Source organism: Cloeon dipterum, chromosome 4 (genome assembly GCF_949628265.1).
Source record: "Cloeon dipterum chromosome 4, ieCloDipt1.1, whole genome shotgun sequence".
NCBI lineage: Eukaryota > Metazoa > Arthropoda > Insecta > Ephemeroptera > Baetidae > Cloeon > Cloeon dipterum.
Genome location: NC_088789.1, coordinates 2526506 through 2548827, shown reverse-complemented (window position 1 = coordinate 2548827; position 22322 = coordinate 2526506). Strand labels below are relative to the sequence as shown.

Below are 22322 nucleotides of genomic sequence, written 5' to 3'. Positions count from 1 at the left end.
ACACCAGAGCATGTTGATTATTTATTTGAATGTTAAATGATTTAAATGAATTTGAGAAAATTTGAATGAAAGTTTTAATAATTAAAAGATGTAGTGTTTTTTTGTAGTATATTTAAAAATATCGTTTTTAACGTCATAATTATTTTACTCCTTTACTTACTCACGTAGAAGTTACGCCCACATCTCTCAGAGTCGAAGCAGCTGAAGCAGCTGTACAAATACACCATCAACTTGCATCAAAATGTCACTATTCCCGGCTTTTTCTGAAGCTACGGGAGCTGAAGCTGACGAGCCACAATCAGGTTTGTTTTATTTATGTACACTTTATTTTTGAAAAATATTTTTGTAGCAAAATTTCTAGTTTCTAGCCCATAAAAATATATTTATGTTTCTCTGTATTAATTTATACCTATGATATTTCAGAAGTTTCAGCGAATAGATGGTTAGAAAATTCCAGCTTTACCGAATCGGTGCCCCTTCCAGATGATACACCTGAAAAATTGGAAGCTTGTCAGCTCGAAAAATCATCATCCAGTTCTAAAAGAAAGGCTGACAGTGATTACAGACTCCACTCGTCGCACAAACGCAAGAAGGACAAAAAATCAAACAAGGAAATAAGCGAATTATTGGAAAATAATTACTCTGGCCACAGCAGGTAACAGGAAAATGTGAATTTCAAATCGTAATAAAATATTATCAAATTTTTAGACCCAAAGAAAGTACAAGTTTTCAAAATGAAACCTTCTATGTTGACACCCGGAGGGACACTTCATACCTTTTGTGTGACTTCGTGGCAGGCCCTCATCAACCAAAGTAATATATGATTTAAAAGTTACTGAGGAGCTGATCTAATATTTATTTTGAAAAAAGATATAAGAAAATTGTTAAACGACCTTTGGGATGGAGGAAAAGCAACCGGTCTCACTGGATCAAACCCAAAAGATATTACTCCTCAAAGCACAAACAAGAATATGAGGATTATGAAGATGAAAAGGACAGGCCAAAGTGGGATCATGACGTTGCCATGGATTTGAAATCGACTACTGAAAAACTCAACAGGTTTTATTCCTACTTCCTTTTCTATGTTGCATTGATAGTAACAAAAATTTCTCAATAGGGCAATCCATGAGGACCCCATGAATATTCAAGCTTGGCTGAAGCTTGTCCAGATTCAGCCCTCTTTGCTCTCACTGCAACCTCGACACGGTCAGTGTTCCCTGTCGGCATCGGAAAAAAGAGCTGTGGCCGACAAGCAGATTGCCATTTTAGACAGGGCTCTGGGCAAGAATCCTACCAACATTGAGCTGATCAAGGAGAGGTGATATTTTTTCTTTTGAAATTCAAATGATTAATGTCTCGTACATGCAGGTATGGTTTGGCTAGTGGTTTAGTTCCAGCAGACGAACTGGCAAATCAGCTGCGAAAATATCTCAGTCGAGAGCCGTTTTTGGTAGCCGGCTGGCTCGAGTTGGCCAAAATCGAGAGATCTCATCTGGCAAGCTGTTCCATCCCTAAGATTATTCTCGTTTTCTCCTCTGCAATGGATGTCGTCAACGGCTGGAGGAAAAAACACGCGAATGCTGAAGTTGAAAGGGGCATACTTGGTAATGACAATAAATAAGCTACTTGTTAATTGCTTTAATCAACAATATGGATCGCAGAACTGGTTTTGGCGTGCGGAATCTTTCTCCAGGAAGCTAGCCTGCAGGAGCAAACTTGGGTTATGCTGCGGCTATACACAGAAATGTCACTCGGGGAGTGCAGGGACCCAAATGGAATTGCAGAACTGCAAAACATTGCTAATAAAAAAGCGGAAAAACTGGAGAATGATGCAGGTACCTAATCAAGTCTACATTATTTAGATGATTTTTTATGAATTGAGACAAATAACATTATTTATAGAGTCGGTCGTAAGCCTAGATGTCTTTTATTGAAGCAAAATTAATGAAATAAACAATTCCAAGACATTTAGATTTAAAGGTTTTGAACTCATTTAAAATCATTCATCATTTTTTATTCATGTGTAGTAGTTCTGGTCAGTTGAATGAAACACGATGATTTCAATAACAAGGGACATTTTCAGATATATGTATACCTAATTTTTTTTTTTTTGCTATTGTATTATTTTGTTAAAACTATTTCTTACACAGCCGCTGATGAAGATCAACTCCTTCTGAGTGGCCTTCCAAGCTCTGAGCTGTGGTTGCGCGTGGAAAGAGTGCGAGAGGCGGCGCACTTCCTACCTGCTCCCGACTGCATTTGGGCTCGCGAAGGTGACCCTCAGCGCCTGGTCTACCCTGATGACATGGCCAGTCTGTCTCAGCACATCACCACTAAGAGCCTTGGCTTCAGAGTCGCCGCAGTGGCGCTGGTTGTGCTTGGAGTGCCGCCTCTTCCATTCAGAGACTGCACTGTCAAGTGTCTCAGCAGCTACACCGTCCTGCCTAATTTAGGTCTCCTCGCGTCGGGATATCCTATATTCAGTCCAGATATAATTGTGAGTCATGTTTGAATTTTCACGGATCATTCTTATATATTTGTTAAGCTTCCAAGGAACTGGATTGGAGATGCTGCGTTGCAAATCGCTTCAACTTGCGGTGCCACTGCCTGGAAACCCGCGCTGGGTGGAGAGCTTTACCGTGACCTCCTTTACAACTCGTTTTATAAATTTGCAACTAGCCTGCCTGAGCAAGAGGAGAGTATTATGATGAGCTGGTGCCTTAGATGGGAGACACTGTACGCCAGACTCATGCCAACAAATCAACAAACAAAATCTTACATGAGGTAAGTCTAGTTGTTTTGGCCTTTGAAATGCTAATTTATCACTCAGGAGCAGAGCAAAGAAGCTGTTGAAGAAGCCAAATTACAGAACAGCATTTCAACTATTTAGAGATTTTGCCATGCTTGACGCAGCTTTGTCTGAAAGTTTGCAACCTGCTGATAAAATCCTATCTGCGACAATTCAAGCGTCGAGAGCTTCAGGTAAATTGTTTAAAAAACTATTATTGGCATCCATTAATTCTTGATTCTTGCGCAGGTCTAAAATGGCGTGAGTGCTCTGATCGGGCTGGACTCTGCTCGATTTACCGCACTCTGGCTGAAATTTGGATCCAGGAAGGGAAAACCAGCCAGGCTATTACGCTGCTCTGCTCGTTGATCGACAAAAACGTTGATCCGTTCTGTCAAAACCCTCTTGGTCAATCAACCATTGAAGACTGCATTGAAAAATACGAAGACTTCTGCAGGGAAATCCTGCAAAACCAGGTAGCCTCCATAAAACGCTCTTATGTAGACATAAAATATAAATTACAAAAAATTGCAGACCCAAGAAACTCTTCATCTGGTGGACGCCTTTTCAGAAGACTTTCTCACAAATGTCATCGCGTGTTATGCTTGGTTGATGGTGTTGAGCAGGAACGTGTGGATCGCTGGCGCAATGCTCGAAGCCATGATTCTGCGCCTGGAGCAACTCGGCACCATTAAGTCCAAGAGCCAGAAGGAAATTGTCTACGAAATCTACTGTGCCGTCATGCAGAACCGAAGCCGCAACTCCTCCTGCGACACTGGACTGCTGCACAGCATCATTGAGAGAGCGCTTTCTGAGTTCCCCGACAACGCTGCGATTCTTTCCATTCAGGCCCAGTTGCAAAACACCATTCGGCAGATTTCAAAGCTGACCAGCACTGCGAAAATCAAGTACAGTGCACTGGGTCACGCCATGCGGATTCTGTCTCTGGAGTATCGGTCCATGCTGCACGAGAGTGAGACGTTTGACCAATCAGACGGGGCGAAGTGTGAGCCAAGGGTGGTTGCCCAGTACGAGAAAGTGCTGTCGAATTTCGAGTTCAGGCACTGCCCTCTTTTGTGGCAGCTCTATCTGCGGTACGTCGGTTTCAAGGCCACTCCAGAAACAATCAGGACAGTTTTCTACAAGGCGCTTGAAGATTGTCCCTGGGTCAAAGCGTTGTACATGCAGGGAGCAAGGCTTTTGCCAGAAGAGTCAGCAAACATTCAGGACTTGGTTGTGGAGAAGGAACTCAGGTTGCATATTGCTCCAGAGGAGTTGGAGCTATTGAAAGGAGAGTAATTTTATCAAAGTTTGTACGAATGCTATTAAAATAGTTTTCAAAGAGAGCTTTTTAAATAACAATCCCTTCTATTCAACTGTGCCAAAATTAAATGGTTGCTATATAGATCTGTAGGGTACCTACATTCCGTCAAACAATGACCATTCTGCAACACACTAATCACACAACAAGACAAATCACATTGTTTGACGAGCATATTATAAACCGACGCGACGCAATTCAAAAGAGAGAATTCCTGCAGCAGCCTAGACGACCAGACCAACCCTGAGGACAAACTGGACGAGGACCCTGTAAGACGTAAGATCGCCGTCGCAGCGAGACGATGTAGCTTCCGTCCCCGATGTTGTCGATCGCACGCCTGGGCTTAAACGGTACCACACTTCGGATGCTGCGCCACGCTTCACCGAAGTCCCTGACATACCCACTCGGACACGTCCCGAGTCTTTATTCCGTCCCATTCTCCGAGCCTCATCACTACACATATTCAGCCACGCAGCCCAGTCTACTCATTTCCGATGTCGTCCCATCTACCACAAGTCGCAGTCCACACACGCAGCCTACAACTACAACTTTAATAAAATTCTTAAATAGGAAAATACTGCGCATCATAATTCTTTCCTATAGATCAACGAGTAAGAGCAGGGCAAAGAATATCATTCAGCACTTTCTTTATTTATTCTAGAAGTGGCAAAATGAATTGAATTGAACTGGAGAATTATAGCAAAGATCATTTCAAACTAAAAGAATTGTTTTTCAAAAAATGAAAATTATTTGAATAGTGTTGGATGCAATAAGCAGTTGATCAATAAACAAGTTGTTCTACAATATTTGAAAAATGCGACCACTCGAGGTTGTTTTCATGTTCAATATAAGTTGTTCTACAATTTGAATTAATCAAAAAGGACTATGCTTAAAATATTAAAATTTAATTTTCTCCAAAATTTGCAGCGCTTTCACCACATTTTTTGGCAGATTTTGATTCCTCTCGTCGAGATCTGTCCAAGAGCGTGTGAAACCATTTAGGGAAACTCTTTGCTGTGGAATAAAATAGGATTACAAGTAGGGAGAGAGTCCTCTCACCACTTGAAAAGCATGCAATCTTTGCTACTTAGGTCAATTTTGGCTTCAACTGCATCATAAGGGATATGAGAGAGAGGAACAACAAGGGTTTTCCAGGATTTTGCAGTATCTATCCTCTTTAAATTTGTTCAGACTATTTTGATGTTACAGCATAATAAAGTTTCCCTAACCATTTTAGCGGATGCGGTAGAGATGAGTCACGTGTGGTTGCATTGTAGTCAAACAAGAAAGCATTGAATAGCTTTTAACGTTCAGTTCTGAAGAGAGAGGAAACAAAAAAGTGCGATGTTGACTTTCCAATTGATAATATTTCTTTTCTTGTCCTGTTTTCTCCATATTGAAGGTAAAATTCAAGACAAAAAATGTATACAATTGCTAAAATTGAAGTTTTTTAAGGATACCTGTTTTTCATCAAAAGCTCTGGATATGATAGCGCTTGCATTACAAATGAAACAGATATTGGGACCATTGCGTTTGTCAAGGATCCAGGTTAGATTTATATAATTATTCATCTTTGAGCTATTCGCTTAACACATGTTTACCTATAAAAATAGTCAAAATTCAATTAAATTAAATTCCCTTTTTTGAATTTTTAAACGGAATTGAAAATAATTGAATTAATCGTAATTAATTTAAAATTTTGGGTTCACAGCGTTGTATAAAGTTGATCCAAGAGATGCGCTCCCATTTAAGGATTTGAAACTAGACTCCATCCCGTCATTAAATCTATACAATTGCGACTTAGCTGCTGGTTTTCCAAACAACTGTACAAATTGGAATACAGAGGACTTTGATGTATTGCCTAATTTTAATCCAGACTTGGATGACGAATTTGATCCAGTATCTGATATCAGATGGCACAGTAAAGATACTTTTATTATATAATATAACGATGAAGAGTTTGATAAAACTGTTTTCCAGGATTTCGTAATGTTGTGACAGATCATCAATTCCGTCCTGAACCATTTTTTGTTAGAGATCCATTAACTCAAACCAAAGTGAGATTTCACACGTCGGTTCTTGCAAAGGATAGCGCTCAGTTCCATTTTTCTCCAAGAAGTGCTTTCGATCGTGGCTATCTCATGGCTGTAGATGGATGGTCTGATATAAGAACATCCAAATTTAGATACTGCTCTAGCATACCAAAAAACGACCCTGTTTCGGGCTGCACCGAGATAAAGAGCGTTGTTCAGGTAATTTTTCAAATTATAATATCAACTATGTGTGACAGTTTGTCATTTGATCTGAATCAAATTTTCTTTTTCCAACACAGAAGTCAGAGTATCTTAAAAAAGGAAATACATGGACGATTTTAACTAACGAGTTTACCACCACAGAAACCAACAATAATAAATTTTATTATCAAGAATTTCGATTGACAGTCAACAATAATTTAACAGTATTCAACGAATCAGACCCTAGGTAAAATCTACTCGTTGCAAGCTATATGTATTTCTGAAATTTTTTATAATGGCTTAAGACCATAATAAATAATTTTTAGCGCACGCGAGATGATGAAATTCGTTGGTGTCAAATCGTTTAAAGCTAAGGCCACATTCAAGCTCCACGCATGTAAGTATCTTTTGCAAGTTAGATAATTCAAAAGCTGCTAATTATTCACTAATGGACGAATGGCGCATACACACTCATGGCCTAAACTTATTATAACGAAGTGCACGAGCGAGCCGTTTAATACAATTAAGAATTAAGGACAAACCTGATATCAATCAATAGATTCTGCAGCTCATTTTCATCAATATCGTTGAAATTTAAAACTCCTTCGACCCCATCCCAAAGGTACAAAAAAATGGAAGCCGAAAGATATTTGCTCATGAATAGGGTTGCAAGAGAAGCCAAAACCAGATGTTGACAAGAATGAGCTTAACGAGAATATATTTTAAATTAAATTTTAATTATAATTATTTGAACTCTCTCAATATTATTCTTGTATGGGAATTTGATTAACTTTAGCGGCAATCCCTAGAATTATTATAGAAAGAGGGCAAAAAATACAAAATGGGTACAGTTTCCAGTTATGAAAACAGCACACTTTTACAAAATCTATGCAGCACAATCCGGATCTTTAAAACTAAAACTGGGTGAGATGAAGTTAAAAGAATTTCAATGTGTTTCCCCTATTCTTCTCTGCGTAAAGATTCCAATTATTTATTTTGCCAATCGAAAAATTTACAGTGTCTTATATGTGTTTATGTTTATTCTCCTCTCTTTAAGATAAATATCTGAAGCCGAAAAAACCAAACAGCAAAATGACAACTCAGTTTACACTCTATCCATCGCAAACGGTGTGCTTTGACATAATCTACATTGCACCAGATGAAGGGATTAGGCTCCAATTGGGAAATTCACATCACGAATTGGAAAAAACTCATGCCACAACTTGGTCAACTAAAAGAATACTTCAGCCACTAGAAGCTGGAGAGCACACCATAATTATAAGTGCAAAACGCGAGAGCTCTTTAATAGGAGGCGTCTACTTTTGTACCGGCAGTAATGACAATTTTGATTTTAAATTTTTGATCATGCAACATATATTTTTTTGCAGAGACTACGTTCATGACATCAAGTGATAAACTTTCACGATCCTGCGAGATTTTAGGAAGAGGAAACGATGACCTTTTCATTACATCCGTAACAAAACGAAATTTTTCTATCGACGAGCTGCATCCACTGACATGTAAAATCAAAACGATATTTTGTAAAATGTCATTTTATTTAAAATATGTTTCCACTCTTAGTGGAGGAAACGAAAGCACTCTGCAATGCAGTTCATGAACCCGACTGTAAACAGGTCGAAATTTGCGATTACAAAGGATGTTTTTGTATATCTGGTTACATGGATGAAAGTCCACAGTGGGGTAGATGCCGAAAAAGTAAGATAAACTAGCTAATTAGATTGCGTAAATTGATTTTCTGCAAGAATGTATATCGCCTTTCTATGGACCTGACTGTGCTTACTACGACCGTTACTGTAAGAATAGACAATTCAACCAGAAAATAAATCGCCATCATGATGGCTTATGCGCAAATGGCTGTGAAAAAGAATATAGGAGTCCAGATTGCAAAGAGAGTAAGATACCAATATAAAAAAATTCAATATGCATAATATAAAGTTTGATTTTGATAAATTGCAGGGATTCTGTACTTTCACTCGCCGCCTAACATTACCGCATTGGGTCCTCATTCTGCTGAAATAAATTTCGGACCCAACGATTTCCAAAAAAGCGAACATTTCAGTCACGTTTCCGTCGCATGCTATGTAAGATTACCTTCATATATAGACTTTTATAAAAAAAAACTTTACCGACCTCATAAAGTTTCGTGGAGAGGATAGAATCTGGCAGAATGGTTTTGAACGTAATTTCAGTCAAACTGAGTCTCCCATCGTCCTATTGGAAAACCTGGATCCTCAGAAGGAGTACTACTGCCTGTTAAGAATATTTGAAAAAGACGGCCAGCGTTCAGAAAATCAAACAATAAGTGATTTCCGCACAAAATGCGTCCCGTTGAGTATGCACATTTTTTGTTTGGTAACGCTTTAAATTTTACAGCAAAAAAAATCGATTTTTCAGATGAAAAGAATTTGCGTGTCACTTTTGAAAAGCCGGCAGGAATTAAATTGATGGTGTTGGGGGACCGGAAACATTTGTGTCGTTTGGAGAAATTTGAAATAATGGAAAAGGATCGCACCGGCAAGCGTATTTTGTTTTCTAATTCAGGATTGGAAAGCGGAGGGTATCCAGAAAACCTTGAGTTCGTTTTTGAGCCTGGAAACAGTTATATAGTAACTATTCTTAGTCAAGATGAACAGGAATACATTATTGAGCACAAGGAAATTGCTGAAGGAAGTAAATAATCGATATTTTTATTCTCTTGTTGATAATGAAAAGTTTATTATTGACACGCTGTTTTAGATTTGTGGATGATTATAACTAGCATAGTCGCGGTTCTCATTCTCGCTCTCGTCGCTATCATGATCCTTTGGAGAAAAGCAAAGCACAGAACTAACGAGGCAAACCAAAAATTAGTTGAAGAACCCCAGAACGAACCTGGTAAATATTCACATAAATTTTTTTAAATCCCTTCAATAGAGGAACAAAAATTTTAAGCAAACGCGGTGGAGTTAGATTTGGTGCCTGCTCCTGAAAGGCCAGCCATGGGCGAACCGACAAAGGATCCATTTAGCAAGGTGATAAACGTCTCGGAGCTGGGCGAATACGTGGAAAATGCCAAGAAAAGTGGTCTCTTCAAAAGGCAGCACGAGGTATTGCCACAGAAATTAAAACATACTTTTCAGAATAAATATTTTTGATCAAAAAGCTGTTTCCACGAGGCCAAACTCGCCCCTGGACGGTGGGCGTCGACCCGGCGAATAAAAAGAAAAACCGCTACGCCAACTTGGCGGCCTACGACGCTACCAGGGTTGAATTGAAACCTTTGGCAGGCGTTGAGGAGCAATCTGACTACATAAACGCGAACTACATAGACGTAACAATTTAATTTTTGACGCTTCAACGCGCTCTACGTTTGTTTTCAAAGGGATACAAGAGACCGCGAGCCTATATCGCAACCCAGGGGCCAAAACCACAGACAGTTGTTGATTTCTGGCGTATGATTTGGCAGGAAAAGGTTGAGGCTGTCGTCATGGTTGCCAGCCTTGTTGAGAACGGAAAGGTAATCCCAAAGAAAAATAAAAAAAAAATGAAAAAACGAGCTGTAATTTAAATCTCAACCGCAGACCAAATGCGAAAAATACTGGCCGGATCTACAAAAGCATGTCCAGCACGGACCTTTGATTGTTCATAACACGCACGAGGAGATATTTGCTGACTACGTGGTCCGCACCCTATCAGTTTCTTTGGATAATACTAGCCTAAAGGTTTTTCGGTTACGTTTAAAATATTCGAGTCATTAACGATTGGAATATGTTGTAGGTTGTTCAATATCACTACTCGTCTTGGCCAGACCACAGCGTTCCCTTGTATCCGCAATCGATTACGTCATTTGCCAAGACACTGCTTGCTATAAAATCGGATGCACCAGTGATAGTCCACTGCAGGTACGAATAATTAGTACGCGTCGAAAGCAGAATTTAAATTGTTTATTATTTTGAATTGCAGCGCTGGAGTTGGCCGGACGGGCACTGTCATTTTAATAGACGCGTGTTTGCGAATGGCGAATGCTGAGGGAAATATTGACGTTCTGGGACTGTTGGCAAAAATTCGAAGCCAAAGAGCTAACTTGGTCGACAATGAAGTAAAAGTTTACACAATTTTCACAACCCAAAAATGACATGATTTTTCCAGCAACAATTCGAGTTTGTTCACTTGGTGCTCTACGAAACACTTGTGGTGCCACAATTCTCAATTCCTTGCTCAGTTTTCCACAGCGAATACGCATCGCTGACCGTAATACCAACCATTTTGATTTAATGGTATTATTAAATTAAATTTTCTGTTACATCTAGGAGCGAAACAACTTACGAATAACAAAGCAATTCGAGACACTGAACGAGATCTGCGAAAAAGGGTGGAACAGTGGATCTGGTACTAGTGAATCCGTGGTTGAAGCGGACAAGTGCAGATATCCAGACATCGTTGCTGGTATTAGAAATTTCTGTTTATTAGAGGTCTCAGCCAGCCGCCGTTGAAAAAGGGTCAAAAATTAAAAAGTGCAGGAGAAAAAATGTCTTCGTTAAGCACTATCAAAGTTCACGTATAAAATATTGTCAGCCGCGCCAGCCGCCGGGCAAAAAATTCGGTTAAGCCGGTCCCGCCAGCCGCCGCCTTGAATCTCGCGGCTGAGACCTCTACCGTTTATTAAATCCGCGGTGTTAAATATTTTTCCTTCAAATAGCCGCGAGCCATCTTGTGAAGATTTATCCCTACGGCTCAATCAGCCGAGTGACATTCTTCAACGGAGTGTATGTTGATGGATTAAAGAAAAAACGACAGTTTATCGCAACGCAAGCGCCTTTGCCAAACACTGTCGAACAATTCTGGCGCTTAGTGCAACAACATACAATACAGTACATTCAAGTCTTAAACAGACCTGGTCCGATGGAGGTTAAGTTTGAAATAGTTATTTAATATTTTTTCAACAAGGAAACCTTCTATAGGGCTACTATCTGCCACAAATCGGAGAACATCTTGCTTTTGGCGATTTTAAAGTAACTGCGATGAAGGAGGTTGAAACAAAACATTGCTACGTCAAGACAGTCAACATCGCACCAGTATATCTTATTTCAATAGATAGTTGCTTCACTATCTAACGCTTTATTTCAGGGAAACAATCAACCATTCGTGGCGTACATTGCGTCCTACAACTGGCCTGTAGGCCAAGCTGCTGGACCTGGTGCAAAAGACCTAGTCGACATATGGGAATGCGCGGAAAAGTCTAACGACAACAAAATCCGCCTTGTTGTGTGCCAGTAAGATTGTTCTTTTGATTTGTATTAACTCTATAAAAATCTGTTTTTCTACAGTGACGGAGTGACAGCGTCAGGTCTCTTACTTGGAGTCGGATTCGTTTTAGAAAAAATTAAGCTGGAGCAGCAAGTAGACGCGGCTCTTGCGATGCGCACACTCAGGCAGTCGAGGCCTAAATTTATTGCGCATCAGGTAAGTCCACATTTCAAGCATGTTACATGATAGGTAACGTGGTCTCGGTTTGTTTCAGGAACAATTTGAGACTTTGTATCAAGCCGCTGCGATATATCTCCAAGAATTTGAAACTTACGGAAATTATCAGTAGCAATTTTGCCAAATTTTGAGTTATTAATTAAAAGTTTCCATTTTGAATTTTATTATTAACTTTTAATAAGTTGCATACGATTTATAATTTCTATTAAAATTATATATAAATTCTATGATTCTAACAAAACATTCTACGCAAGTCGCTGGAAAATTGGATGCCGCACTACTTGATCCATAAAAATTGACGCGGGGAGTAAAGTATCAGATTTTTGTCCGCAACCACGATCTAACAGTAAATTATGAAATGTAAGAGATGAATAAAACTGAGTTATTTACCAATCTGAATAATTCTTTATTAACTTCCACAATTCAAGGGAAGGGAAACAATCCCCTTAGAAATTTTTAGGAAAATGGCATTGAGTGACTTTTCTGATGCAAAATTACAAATAAAGTTAAAATTAGTCCAGCTGTACAAGAATATTGTCAGTATCAACTCATGTCATTATGGCTGATACTTAAATTATTTATGCTATTCAGATACTGATTTCTGGGCTTGTTGAATTAATCAACCCAGCGTGTGGTCATTCACGGCGAGGCCAAAGGTAAAAATGAATTGCGTACTCCAACAAAAATATTAAGGTGTGGTCCTGGTAGTCCCATTAAACAATGCCATACTACGAACATTTCCAGTTTGTCTCCAATATAAGCTAATATAAATTGCAGCCTTTGTGATAGTACGGAAAATCACAATAAAATTTTTCAAAGCGCCATCTTCCTACCTTCGATTGATATATCAATGGCTCGTCTCGCTTCTTTGCTTCTTTTCAGGTCTTGGAAGTTCTTGAGATGCTTCTCAAATCTGTTCATCTGTTTCTTGGTGGACTGAAATTGAAAAAAAATAAGATCTCACATTTGTGGTACAAGGTGTCGGTCTTACTTTGCTTATGTCGGTCTCAACCTTCCACTTGGGCCTAACAACGTAATCTTTCATCGATGGCATCGGCACGCGAGCCCTGGGCACCCAACCAGGCTGGCCAGGACCACCCTTGGATCTATCACCTGTCATAGCGCCTTCAATGTTTTCTCTGGACGGTCCTTCCCCGCCATCGTAGTCTGAAGTGCGCCGCCGCTTAGGACACTGCTCCAAATCTCTCTGTTCGCGTTCTTCCTTACTCATTGCTACAATAAATAATGCCTTTGTGAGGAAACTAATAAAGTTAGATTTTACAGGAATTACCTTTAAAATCAGCTGACACGTTGAAAATTGGCCTCGCCCATTCGTTAATCAACTTTCCAGCGATGATTCGATTTTCCTTAGTTTCCTTAGGGTGTTTGTACAAGTACATGACAGCCTTTCCTATGCCCGCTTGTTTCAATGTTTGTTGATCGACAGAAGGAAACTGAAATTTGATACAATTTACGGTTATGAGTTAATGTTTTTGATTTTTCTTTTTAACTAGAATCTAGAATTAATTGAATTTAACTAAATTTAAACTTCTGATACTTGACTTTAAAATTAATATTATTACCTCTTTTAGAAGTCTTAAAATTTCAGTTCTAATTTTTGGCGCAGGCAACGACTTGTCTGGCATTGGCGCCAGCCACTCAGTGAGAACGGCTAGCATGTTGTGCTCCACAAACGCCAGTTGCAAGTCCCTCTTCTTGATCTGTGACATTGCCTTTGGCAGCAAGGCTATCTTCTTTGTGGCCGGCTTCTTGGCTATGTTCAGCATGCGGTCCTCTTCGGCAGCATATCTCATGTCGCCAAGCAGCTGCGCAATCATGTCGTCGTTATCGTTGATGATTTCGATGTCCTTTCTTTTTCTCCTGCCGCGGCCTTCCTTTTTGCGCAGAAGCATGATTTCAAAGTCGGACAGACCCTGGTCCCGGTCGCCATCATAAACAGGTCCTTCATCTGAGTCTGACCCATCTGCGGCGGTGACGGCAGTAGCAGCGGCAGCAGCGCCCTCAGCCGCAGAGGTGTCTGCTTTGGCCTCTTCTTTACCCTGCTCACCCTCCTCAGCGCCTCCTCCTGCACGCTGTTCTCCTTCATCATCGCTCACTGCGTTGCGCTTCTTTTTCTTTTTGGGCGATGGACCGCCCACCTCTTCATCTGAGTCCACAACAGAACGACGCTCCTCAATTTCTGATTCTAGAAGGAGCAAAAACACATTCATCATTTTTTTGGACGTCATTCTTAAACTGAATTAAAATTATGTCTATTTAGAGGTTTGTTAACATCAAAACTGGTCTGAAAGAAATTAAAATTGTCTTGAGACTAAACATTGGTTTAGTCCTTGAATCTTTGTCAATATTAAGTGCCGACTGATACAATTGTACAATTTTATAGATCCTGTTTTCAAAATATGATTTATCTCTATACAGCGATAAAATAACTACACACTTATGTAAAATCAACAAACCCTGATTTTTATTTATGAAACACTTCTCACCTCCACCAGAGCGAGATCTAGATCTAGACTTGGACCGCGAGCCAGACCTAGACCTAGACCGGCGACTTCCTGATCTTGAGCGAGAGCCCGACCGAGACCTACTTCTAGAACGAGAGCTGCCACGCGAGCCAGATCTGGAACGTCGACTGGACGCAGACCTAAGGGCAAATTGACCAAAGAGATGCCGAATTTATTTATAAAAATACAAGCGAAAAACTTAACATTTTGCATCCAGCAATCAAAAGAAAAAAATGAATTTAAACTTTATTAAATTCCTCATTTGTATATTTAAATTTCACTTATTTACCTTGACCTTGAACTGCGCCTTGATGCCTTTGATCCTGAGCGAGACCTAGACCCTTTCCTAGAGCCTGAGCGTGACCGGGAACTTTTTCTTGACCCAGACCTAGATCTTGATCCCTTCCTAGAACCAGCGGCAGACCTTGAGCCACTCCTAGACCTAGAGCCTTTCCTAGACCCAGAGGGCGACCTGGAGCCTCTGCGAGAACCAGACCTTGATCGAGATCCAGACCTAGATCGGGAGCCACGCCTGGAGCCACTTCCTGACCTTGATCTTGACCGTGATCCAGAGGGTGATCTAGAACCTTTTCTAGAACCAGACCGTGACCTGGCAGGTGAGGCTGATCTTTCCCTTGACCCACTTCTTGACCGGGACCCTTTCCTGGAGCCACTGGGCGATCTGGATCCTTTTCTTGAGCCACTTGGCGACCTTGACGCTTTCCTCGAACCACTTGCTGAACGACTTCTGGACCTTGAAGCCGCACTGGCGGCTCTGGAGCCTGACCGAGAGCGCGATCTGTCAGGGGCTGGCGATCCTCGTTGTGAAGCTTTTGAAGACGCCCTTGAGCCTGCAGCAGAGCCTTTCCTCGAACCAGAACGAGAGCGGGATCCTGAAGCAGACCTGGATCGATTTGACCCTACAGGAGATCTTGGAGACCTTGAGCCTTTTCTTGATGACCTTGGGGACGCAGACCCTTGCCTGCTACTAGGAGATTCATTTCCATTCCTGTCTGGGGACTCGGATGCCTGCCTGGATCTGGCTGGGGACGCAACTCCATCATTCGACCTGCAAACCGCAATACAGTCATGATTCCGAGAAAGGAAATTTTATAGTATTATTTTTTTACCTTTCAGAATCAGGGGATTTAGGGTTGGCTGGCGAGTTGCTGCGTGACCTAGACGATCCAGATGCGCTCCGGGGAGATGCAGATGCGGTAGGTGATGCTGGCGGGCTATTCGCTTTTGAAGCACTACGAAAAAGACAGCATCATAAAATATTATTCCTTCGGTCTTACGATTGAGGACAGTCTAATTTAAATAGCACAAAACATATATATTTAAGTGCCACATCGTGTGATAAGGGAAGGTAAAATAAGCTTTTAACATTTATCAAATATTTGTGAAGATACGTTACATGAAAGACACTTTAAATTGATGAAAAAATGTATGTTATAAATTACTGAATTCGAAAAACCAATGCATCAATAGCTTCAGAAAGAAGGATTAAAATTTTAATTCCTGCTTACTCAAATCGAATCTGGCCCTTTCTCCATTTTTGTAACAAAAATAATCAAATAAATGCTCTATTCAGCCGAGATTTGTTGTAATTTGTAGTTTAGTTAGAACCGTTGCCTTTTTGGAAATAGAAGATCTATCGTTTATTATGCAGCAATCTTCGTTTTATTGCCAAATCAAATATTTAAATTACTATATTCACAGTATTAAACTTACCTATTATCATTAGACATTGGGCTGGAGGCAGAATTGTCCCCCGAATTCGGCGAGAGTGCCTCTTCTTCGCCTGTTGTTTACATGCACGAGAAAATACAAAATTAGGCCAATTGCACGTCATTTCAAGCGATTTTCAACATACCAGTATCCATTGTAATTAAAAATTCAGCTAAACGTTGGTTATCGCAAAATAACGAGCAGGAAGCGTTCTTAATCGAATAAAAGCTAGGATTGAAGAAGCGAAAGCGGTTTGGTCTGCGAGTCACTACTTTTCCATGTCTCCTTAGCACGCCATATTGAAACACTATTACCAATCTAACGTGTGTTGTGACGCTGATGCCAACCATACAGTTTATCTCGAATGGGCGGGAAAGTATCCACAGGACCAGGAGCCTGTTTCGTCTTTCTTGTGACATAGGCAGGCGGCAAGCTCGTCCACTCCATAGTTGATTGTTCAAAATTTGGTCAAGATCAAGTCCGTGCCTTAAAAAAGTCAAGAAATTCTCAGCCAATTGAATAAAGTTGAATTTATTTCAGCACTTAAGCTTCTCAATTAGTTTCTTAATTAATTATTTATTTCAGTAATTTAGTGGCTCCTGATCACTCTGATACAGTTTGTTCCCTGATATGTATTACATCTTGAAAAATGAAACTATATTTATTGGAAATTACCGAAATTACATTTTTTTTCTTCATTTTCAGACTAGAGTGTATTTCAATACCAAACTTTTGTATTACATATTGTCTGGAACTTTTCTTGACGGAACTGGTATTGTTTCTACAAGGAATATTTTAAATTTTCTTGTCTTGTATTGTTTTTCAAACCTTCTTGTTTCGGTATTGTTTTTTGAAAAAATTATTGTCTTTGGCATTGTTTTTCTGAAAGACACCTTTCTTAAGTTTTATGTTACCAAATCTTTAGCTTTGGCATTTTAATAAAATTGTCATTTTGCTTGATTAAATATATTTTAAAATTGAAACAAACTAGAGAGGGGACCAGGGACTGGTATTACGGGATTCCCGCCCCGTCCCTGAGGGATTCCCTGAGGTACGGGTCGAATTTTTTATTTCGAGACAGGGACGGGACAGGGACAGTTTTATCGGCAGCAATGGCAGCATTAAAAGCCTAAAGATTCTCAGTTTGTCAGTTCGTGGAGGAAAGGAAGCAATCAGGGTTCGCCAATTTTGCAATAAGCAAAAATGCAACACTGGTTTTTTGCGGAAAAACAGCTGGAAAAACACTTGTTTTGGTTTTATCAGCATTTTTCGGAATTTTACCCCGAAAGAGTTTTTTCGTGCCAAAATAGTCAGAAATTTTGGAATATTGCGATGAGAGTTAAAATTTCGGTCTATTGGTAAAACCAGTACAGCCTTCGCCAAAACACGCATATTTTCAGAAAAAAAACCCACCTCATTGCAAAAATAAAAATTCACACGACCAAAAATACGGATTTTTTTAAAATCAGAAGATTTTTTTCAATGAAAATTTTTCCACCATAAAGAATTCAGGAAAAAACAATATTCTTGTATTGTCTTTTCAAGTATTGTTTGGTATTGTTCTGGTATTGAATTCAAATTCAAATTCAAACTTTATTTATTTTATGGCATAGTCATACATAATGTAATTTAAAAAAAGAAAATCCGGCAAAACAAGAACATTACCGGAAATCCGGTATTGTTTTTTTCGGTCTTTTTCTTGAAATACACTCTATTTCAGACCAATCTTGTCAAAAAATAAAATTATTTTGTTGATATTTATTTTCTTTTTTGATATATTTCTCAGAAAATTGAGCTATTAAGTATCTTTATCTTAACGTTATTCTAATACATGCAGTACATCTAATTTTTTGTATCTCGCTCAAATTTAAATTTTTGGTATCATTGATTAGTTGATTTGTCTTCGGACGAGTGCATTCCGCATCTTGGAAAAGGGAGGACCGCGTCTTCATCCGCTTAATATCCAAGTCTAGATCGTCACGAATGACCGCGAGCCACACGATCCGGGCAAATCAAGATGACCACTCACGGTCTGGGCAAGAGGCACCCCTTCGGACGCGCTGCTGGCAGAGTCACGTGACCCCGGCGGGGTGCACGCGTCACGCCGCGACCCTAGCAACCGAGTGCGTCCTTTGGACCCAACATAGCAACGCAGCAGGTCGACGCAAAGGTGGCAGGTGTGCCGAACGAGCGCGTCCAGCTGGCGAATCGCACCCCTGTCCGTCCGCCGTGTTCTTTTTTGGTGCCAGTCGGCGCGCTAGGTGTTCCCAGGTGCGGACGTGCGCAGCATGACCTGCAGAAGGCATGAGCGGCAAGAGGAAACCCGTGCTTGAGGCGCGCTCCGTCGAGGACGACTCGCTGACCGAGGTCGAAGACTGCAGCTCGCCGGACAGCTGCGGCTCGGGGCCAACCTATGGGCCCCGGCGGCCGGGCTTCAAGTTGCACGCGCACCAGAAGAGCGTGAAAAAGTCCACCGAGCAGCAGCAGCAACTGCAGCAACCACGGCCCCAGCAGCTAAAGAGAGGTCAGCCGTCTTTTTTCACCCTGCACCCACTGAATCCATTTTATTTTTAGTTAGATTTTAAACTTGAGAGATTTAGTAAAATTCTTTAACTCCATCTGACATGAATTTTTCTGGACATTTCGTGAACAATTGCTTTTTAAGATCAATATAATGCAAATTTAGATTTCAACACGTTCTGAAATTATTATCTTCTATGTTATTCTACTATAAAAATAATATGTTTAAAATTAGCACAGATCTTATGAAACTAGAAGTTTTGAGCTGTCAGGAATACATCCTAAATGTTCCCATTTTTCGATTTCCCACAAATTTCCCAAAATAAAATAAAATTTACCAATATTATGAGGATATTATTATATACTTTCACTTTCCCGCGTTTTTCTCGTCTCGCACCAGCTCATCCCGAAATCTAGATAAACCGCCAGAAGGAGCATTCATTTTTGTATTTTAAATATATTCAACGTCATAGTTAACGCGCTGTTTAATTCTTCCCCCTACCCCCTCACGACTGCGTGTACAGTGTGCCATTCGCGTCACCGCGCACAAATCGCCTGTTCTAATTCTAATCGCGTCACGCATCTGCTCTCGTGCTTTCCTGTTAAAAATATTATACGCTGTAATGTTGATTTTCTGCCTCCTAAAAAGAGTTCAAAGTTGGGTTCAAGAACACCATTAGGCGAAATGAAGACGAATAGAGACTATAAAATATGTCACAGGACTAATCGACCAGTTTCTATAAAAGACGTTAGCACACGCTTAACATAAATCGATTTCAGCTAGTTTATATATACATGCACGCAGCTTTTATCTATTACCAAATATCACACTTTTACTTTCAATCGCGATAAAATGTTTGGGTGCTGACCAGAAGGGCTTACGCTGCGATTTAGCAATAGCTTATCATTACAAGATTTTGAAATAATGGAACAAAAAATATGGATATACAAAATCGGATTTATTTAGGAGGTATTAAGTTACTAACAACTGACACTTTAAAGAGCATATGGAGTAACAGAACGCAGTTAATATAGTTTCTAAATCACCTTCAAAATATATATTTTCTTACTCTTAAAAATTAATCCTCGAAGAGCTAGAAAATTGGTCAGTTTATTTAATATGTTCAACAAATCACAATCACAGGCGCATGTTTTTTTTCTATATTAAGCGGTTGTTAGCGAAGCAACTGTATATATACAAAGCTAAAATTTCGACAGGCTGGCGGCCGACCAAGTAACCCAACTGCTTAGACAAAAAATAACAGAACTAAAACATTAAACAGTCGAGAGCATCGTTAATGCACTAACAAATTCTATAATTACGATGTGTTTCTCGTTTTCAGGCCACCTATGTAGCAAAACATGCACATGCAATTGCGACACAAACAGTTCAAATGAATACACACTATGTTTCTTTTTCTTCTTTGTTTCATTTAATTTCATATGACTTTATTTTTCGTAAATGCGTGGTAATAGGAACCGAGGAGCTTCAATTTATGTACTGTTGTGTGAATACAAATAAATAAATAATATTTTTTTTAGTAATTAGATGACAATTTCTAACAAAATCCTTTTGTCGCAGATCCACTACCGATGAAACTGCGAGCTCTTCCTCACTCGTTCTGGATTCAGCCGAACAAACCTGCGAACGTCTCGCCAGGATCCGTGTACCCGGTGCTTCCGCCGCTAACGCGCGAGCCTGATTCATCTGATCAGCGGCCTGAGATGTCCATTGTGACTCCCGCCAACACCGATCTGCTCTTTAGCCTCTTCAAGGGCGTTGAGCAAGAGCTCGCCTCGATACCTCCCTTGGTGCGCAGAGGGCGACAGAAGAAGACTCCGTCCACCCTGATGGCCAGGGTTATGAAGGACGATGACCCCTGCCTGGGCAGTGCGAACGACCACGCTGCCCTGCCGCTGCTCAGGCAACCCACCTTTTACGAAAAGATTCCACTGCATAGTCAAGTAAGCTTAAATGAGAACAGGACATTATGGATGGTCGAATTTAAATTATATGATGAGAAAGTTCCTTTTAAAACAAATAAATGCATTCTTAATTAATTCATTAAGTTAAGTTTTAATTTCATTTAGTAGTTACCACAGCAATGTCACTTTTTCATCAACTTGGCTTATTTTTCCCAAAAAGATTGCTAGTCGTGATTTTCTGTAAAATTTGACCTAAAACAAAAAAAATGAGATTATCGTAATAAGAAGAAAATACATTTTTAAACAATTTCAAATTATAATATTAATTATCTTCACTGAACTCCCAATTCAATAAAATTGTAAATTGTGTACGAGTCATAAATTTTTAGTAGAATTTAAATTCAGCTTCCTCGGTGTGCAAGCTGTTTTTTCTACTGAAATATCGTGCTCAACTGGTTGCAGCCTTAAATTATAAGCTTGAACCCAGGAAGCTGCATTTAACTTCAACTGGAAAATAATTACAACCTCGTGTGTTTTTTCCTTCATTTGCATCTTCATCGACAAAATTGCATCTGTCATATTATTTATTTAAGAGATTTTTATTATTTCGATATTAAATATAAATTTAAGGTTTGAAATAGTATCTGCAAACTCTATCTTGGATTTATTGAATTTCACACGTTTTGCTTTTACAGGTGGTTACAATACCGACTAGGGAGTGCGAGAAAACAATGCTGCCGTCGTTGGACAGCAGCTACTCACAGCTTCTTTCAGAACTAGTGATCCGACTGTGACCTGAGTGAGTGACACTGACTGAAAACGAAAGCAGAGACACTCCTGCGTTGATTTATTAAACAACAAATAAAATGTTCCTTAGTCAGTAAACCCCGTCCAACGAACAAAAGTAATATTTTGTAATTATTAGTCTATAGATATTCACTAGTCAAAGGTTTCTCACTCTTAATAATAGTTTGAAAGCCGCTTGATAATAAAATATGCTGTTCTTTAGTTCGTGTAATTTCTCATTAATTCTGAGTTTTCTGGTCAGTTTTAAGAGATTTGTGAGTGTTTTTGTGTTCAATTTTAAGAGAAAACCCAATAGAAAAGTGAGCAGTATATACATGTGATGGAGACAAAATAATAATGTGTACAGTTTATTTTTATCCAAACCAAAATCCCCAGCAATGGAAGGATATATTGTCGATTATAAATTTTGTTAACTTCGGCGCACAAAGTAGCAGTACGAATGCCTTATTTATCGAATATTTTAAAGAGTATAAAAACTAGGGACCAAAAATTAGACAAATTCTCTTTACAACCAGCACTCAAGAAAATTTCCGTCCCACTTGACGCAGCAAGCAGTCTTTTTGTGTCAATTGCTCAGTAAATCTTTGGAATAATTGTAAAATGGTCGCGCGACCCCGGTGGAAGGTGACGAGTGCGTGTCTTTGTCCTGATTCCTAAAAGGGTCGTCGCGTCGATGGGGTCATCTACGTGAAGCAGTTTGATTCACGCGTCAGATCGAGCCCTGCTGGCCGTCCGAAGCTCCGCACCGAGTGGATCAAGTGCCACTGCGAAATGTGCGGAGCGTCCACACACACACACACACCATTGCATTAAAGTAGCTCTCTCTCATTCAATTTGTGCATCAACGTGTACTGCATGCTGCTGCGCAATAAATCTGGAGGAAAACCAGAACGAGAATATGTCTCTCGAATTGCGTTATTTCATTTCTCTGACCCGCAACTCTTGCATGATTGAAGCATCAAAGTAAAATTTATTTTCAGCCTCGA

General features: G+C 39.8%; 4 protein-coding genes across 5 annotated transcripts; 3 read left to right on the top strand and 1 right to left on the bottom strand.

Moving 5' to 3' along the window:
• The first annotated feature begins 194 nt into the window (after positions 1-194).
• LOC135944404 (nuclear exosome regulator NRDE2) lies at positions 195-4150 on the top strand. Its single transcript, XM_065491311.1, has 12 exons — positions 195-302; positions 424-655; positions 709-813; positions 871-1059; positions 1118-1318; positions 1369-1604; positions 1662-1835; positions 2151-2497; positions 2546-2784; positions 2831-2982; positions 3038-3264; positions 3323-4150. The coding sequence occupies exons 1-12, from the start codon at positions 242-244 to the stop codon at positions 4085-4087; spliced, it is 2928 nt and encodes a 975-aa protein (XP_065347383.1). The 5' UTR covers positions 195-241; the 3' UTR covers positions 4088-4150.
• Positions 4151-5432: 1282 nt separating this feature from the next.
• On the top strand, positions 5433-12229 carry LOC135944401 (receptor-type tyrosine-protein phosphatase S-like). The gene is made up of 27 exons (XM_065491306.1): positions 5433-5511; positions 5565-5657; positions 5821-6030; positions 6090-6361; positions 6442-6590; positions 6670-6740; positions 7401-7676; positions 7732-7863; positions 7925-8059; positions 8107-8256; positions 8321-8445; positions 8504-8696; positions 8759-9034; positions 9101-9238; positions 9296-9450; positions 9507-9674; positions 9726-9860; positions 9925-10065; positions 10121-10245; positions 10307-10442; positions 10493-10594; positions 10654-10789; positions 11043-11251; positions 11305-11418; positions 11471-11616; positions 11671-11806; positions 11865-12229. Exons 1-27 carry the CDS (start codon positions 5454-5456, stop codon positions 11937-11939), a joined length of 4056 nt encoding a protein of 1351 aa, XP_065347378.1. The 5' UTR covers positions 5433-5453; the 3' UTR covers positions 11940-12229.
• Positions 12210-16400, bottom strand: LOC135944402 (protein IWS1 homolog). 2 transcript variants are annotated; one of them, XM_065491308.1, is made up of 10 exons: positions 16229-16400; positions 16087-16156; positions 15483-15605; positions 15094-15421; positions 14642-15063; positions 14335-14492; positions 13411-14033; positions 13119-13281; positions 12819-13060; positions 12210-12763 (listed from the first exon to the last, which is right to left on the bottom strand). In XM_065491308.1, the coding sequence occupies exons 1-10, from the start codon at positions 16236-16238 to the stop codon at positions 12641-12643; spliced, it is 2262 nt and encodes a 753-aa protein (XP_065347380.1). In that variant the 5' UTR covers positions 16239-16400; the 3' UTR covers positions 12210-12640. The 2 variants fall into 2 exon arrangements, with proteins under 2 accessions (XP_065347380.1, XP_065347379.1); XM_065491307.1 differs by having other exon boundaries at positions 14642-15421.
• Positions 16401-18141: 1741 nt separating this feature from the next.
• LOC135944403 (uncharacterized) lies at positions 18142-22246 on the top strand. Its single transcript, XM_065491309.1, has 3 exons — positions 18142-18607; positions 20186-20568; positions 21225-22246. The coding sequence occupies exons 1-3, from the start codon at positions 18388-18390 to the stop codon at positions 21321-21323; spliced, it is 702 nt and encodes a 233-aa protein (XP_065347381.1). The 5' UTR covers positions 18142-18387; the 3' UTR covers positions 21324-22246.
• The last annotated feature ends 76 nt before the right edge of the window (positions 22247-22322 follow it).

Excerpts from the sequence above, each read along its gene's own strand:
- LOC135944404 (XM_065491311.1), top strand. The coding sequence starts at position 242 with ATGTCACTATTCCCGGCTTTTTCTGAAGCTACGGGAGCTGAAGCTGAC. Across the intron at positions 303-423 it reads AGCTGACGAGCCACAATCAG|AAGTTTCAGCGAATAGATGG; the intron begins GTTTGTTTTATT and ends ATGATATTTCAG. Across the intron at positions 3,265-3,322 it reads GGGAAATCCTGCAAAACCAG|ACCCAAGAAACTCTTCATCT; the intron begins GTAGCCTCCATA and ends AAAAAATTGCAG.
- LOC135944401 (XM_065491306.1), top strand. The coding sequence starts at position 5,454 with ATGTTGACTTTCCAATTGATAATATTTCTTTTCTTGTCCTGTTTTCTC. Across the intron at positions 7,864-7,924 it reads CGAGCTGCATCCACTGACAT|TGGAGGAAACGAAAGCACTC; the intron begins GTAAAATCAAAA and ends TTCCACTCTTAG. Across the intron at positions 8,446-8,503 it reads ACGTTTCCGTCGCATGCTAT|TTTCGTGGAGAGGATAGAAT; the intron begins GTAAGATTACCT and ends GACCTCATAAAG.
- LOC135944402 (XM_065491307.1), bottom strand. Across the intron at positions 14,034-14,334 it reads TAGATCTCGCTCTGGTGGAG|AATCAGAAATTGAGGAGCGT; the intron begins GTGAGAAGTGTT and ends TGCTCCTTCTAG. Across the intron at positions 13,282-13,410 it reads TTTTAAGACTTCTAAAAGAG|TTTCCTTCTGTCGATCAACA; the intron begins GTAATAATATTA and ends ATCAAATTTCAG.
- LOC135944403 (XM_065491309.1), top strand. The coding sequence starts at position 18,388 with ATGAGCGGCAAGAGGAAACCCGTGCTTGAGGCGCGCTCCGTCGAGGAC. Across the intron at positions 18,608-20,185 it reads GCCCCAGCAGCTAAAGAGAG|ATCCACTACCGATGAAACTG; the intron begins GTCAGCCGTCTT and ends CTTTTGTCGCAG. Across the intron at positions 20,569-21,224 it reads AGATTCCACTGCATAGTCAA|GTGGTTACAATACCGACTAG; the intron begins GTAAGCTTAAAT and ends TTGCTTTTACAG.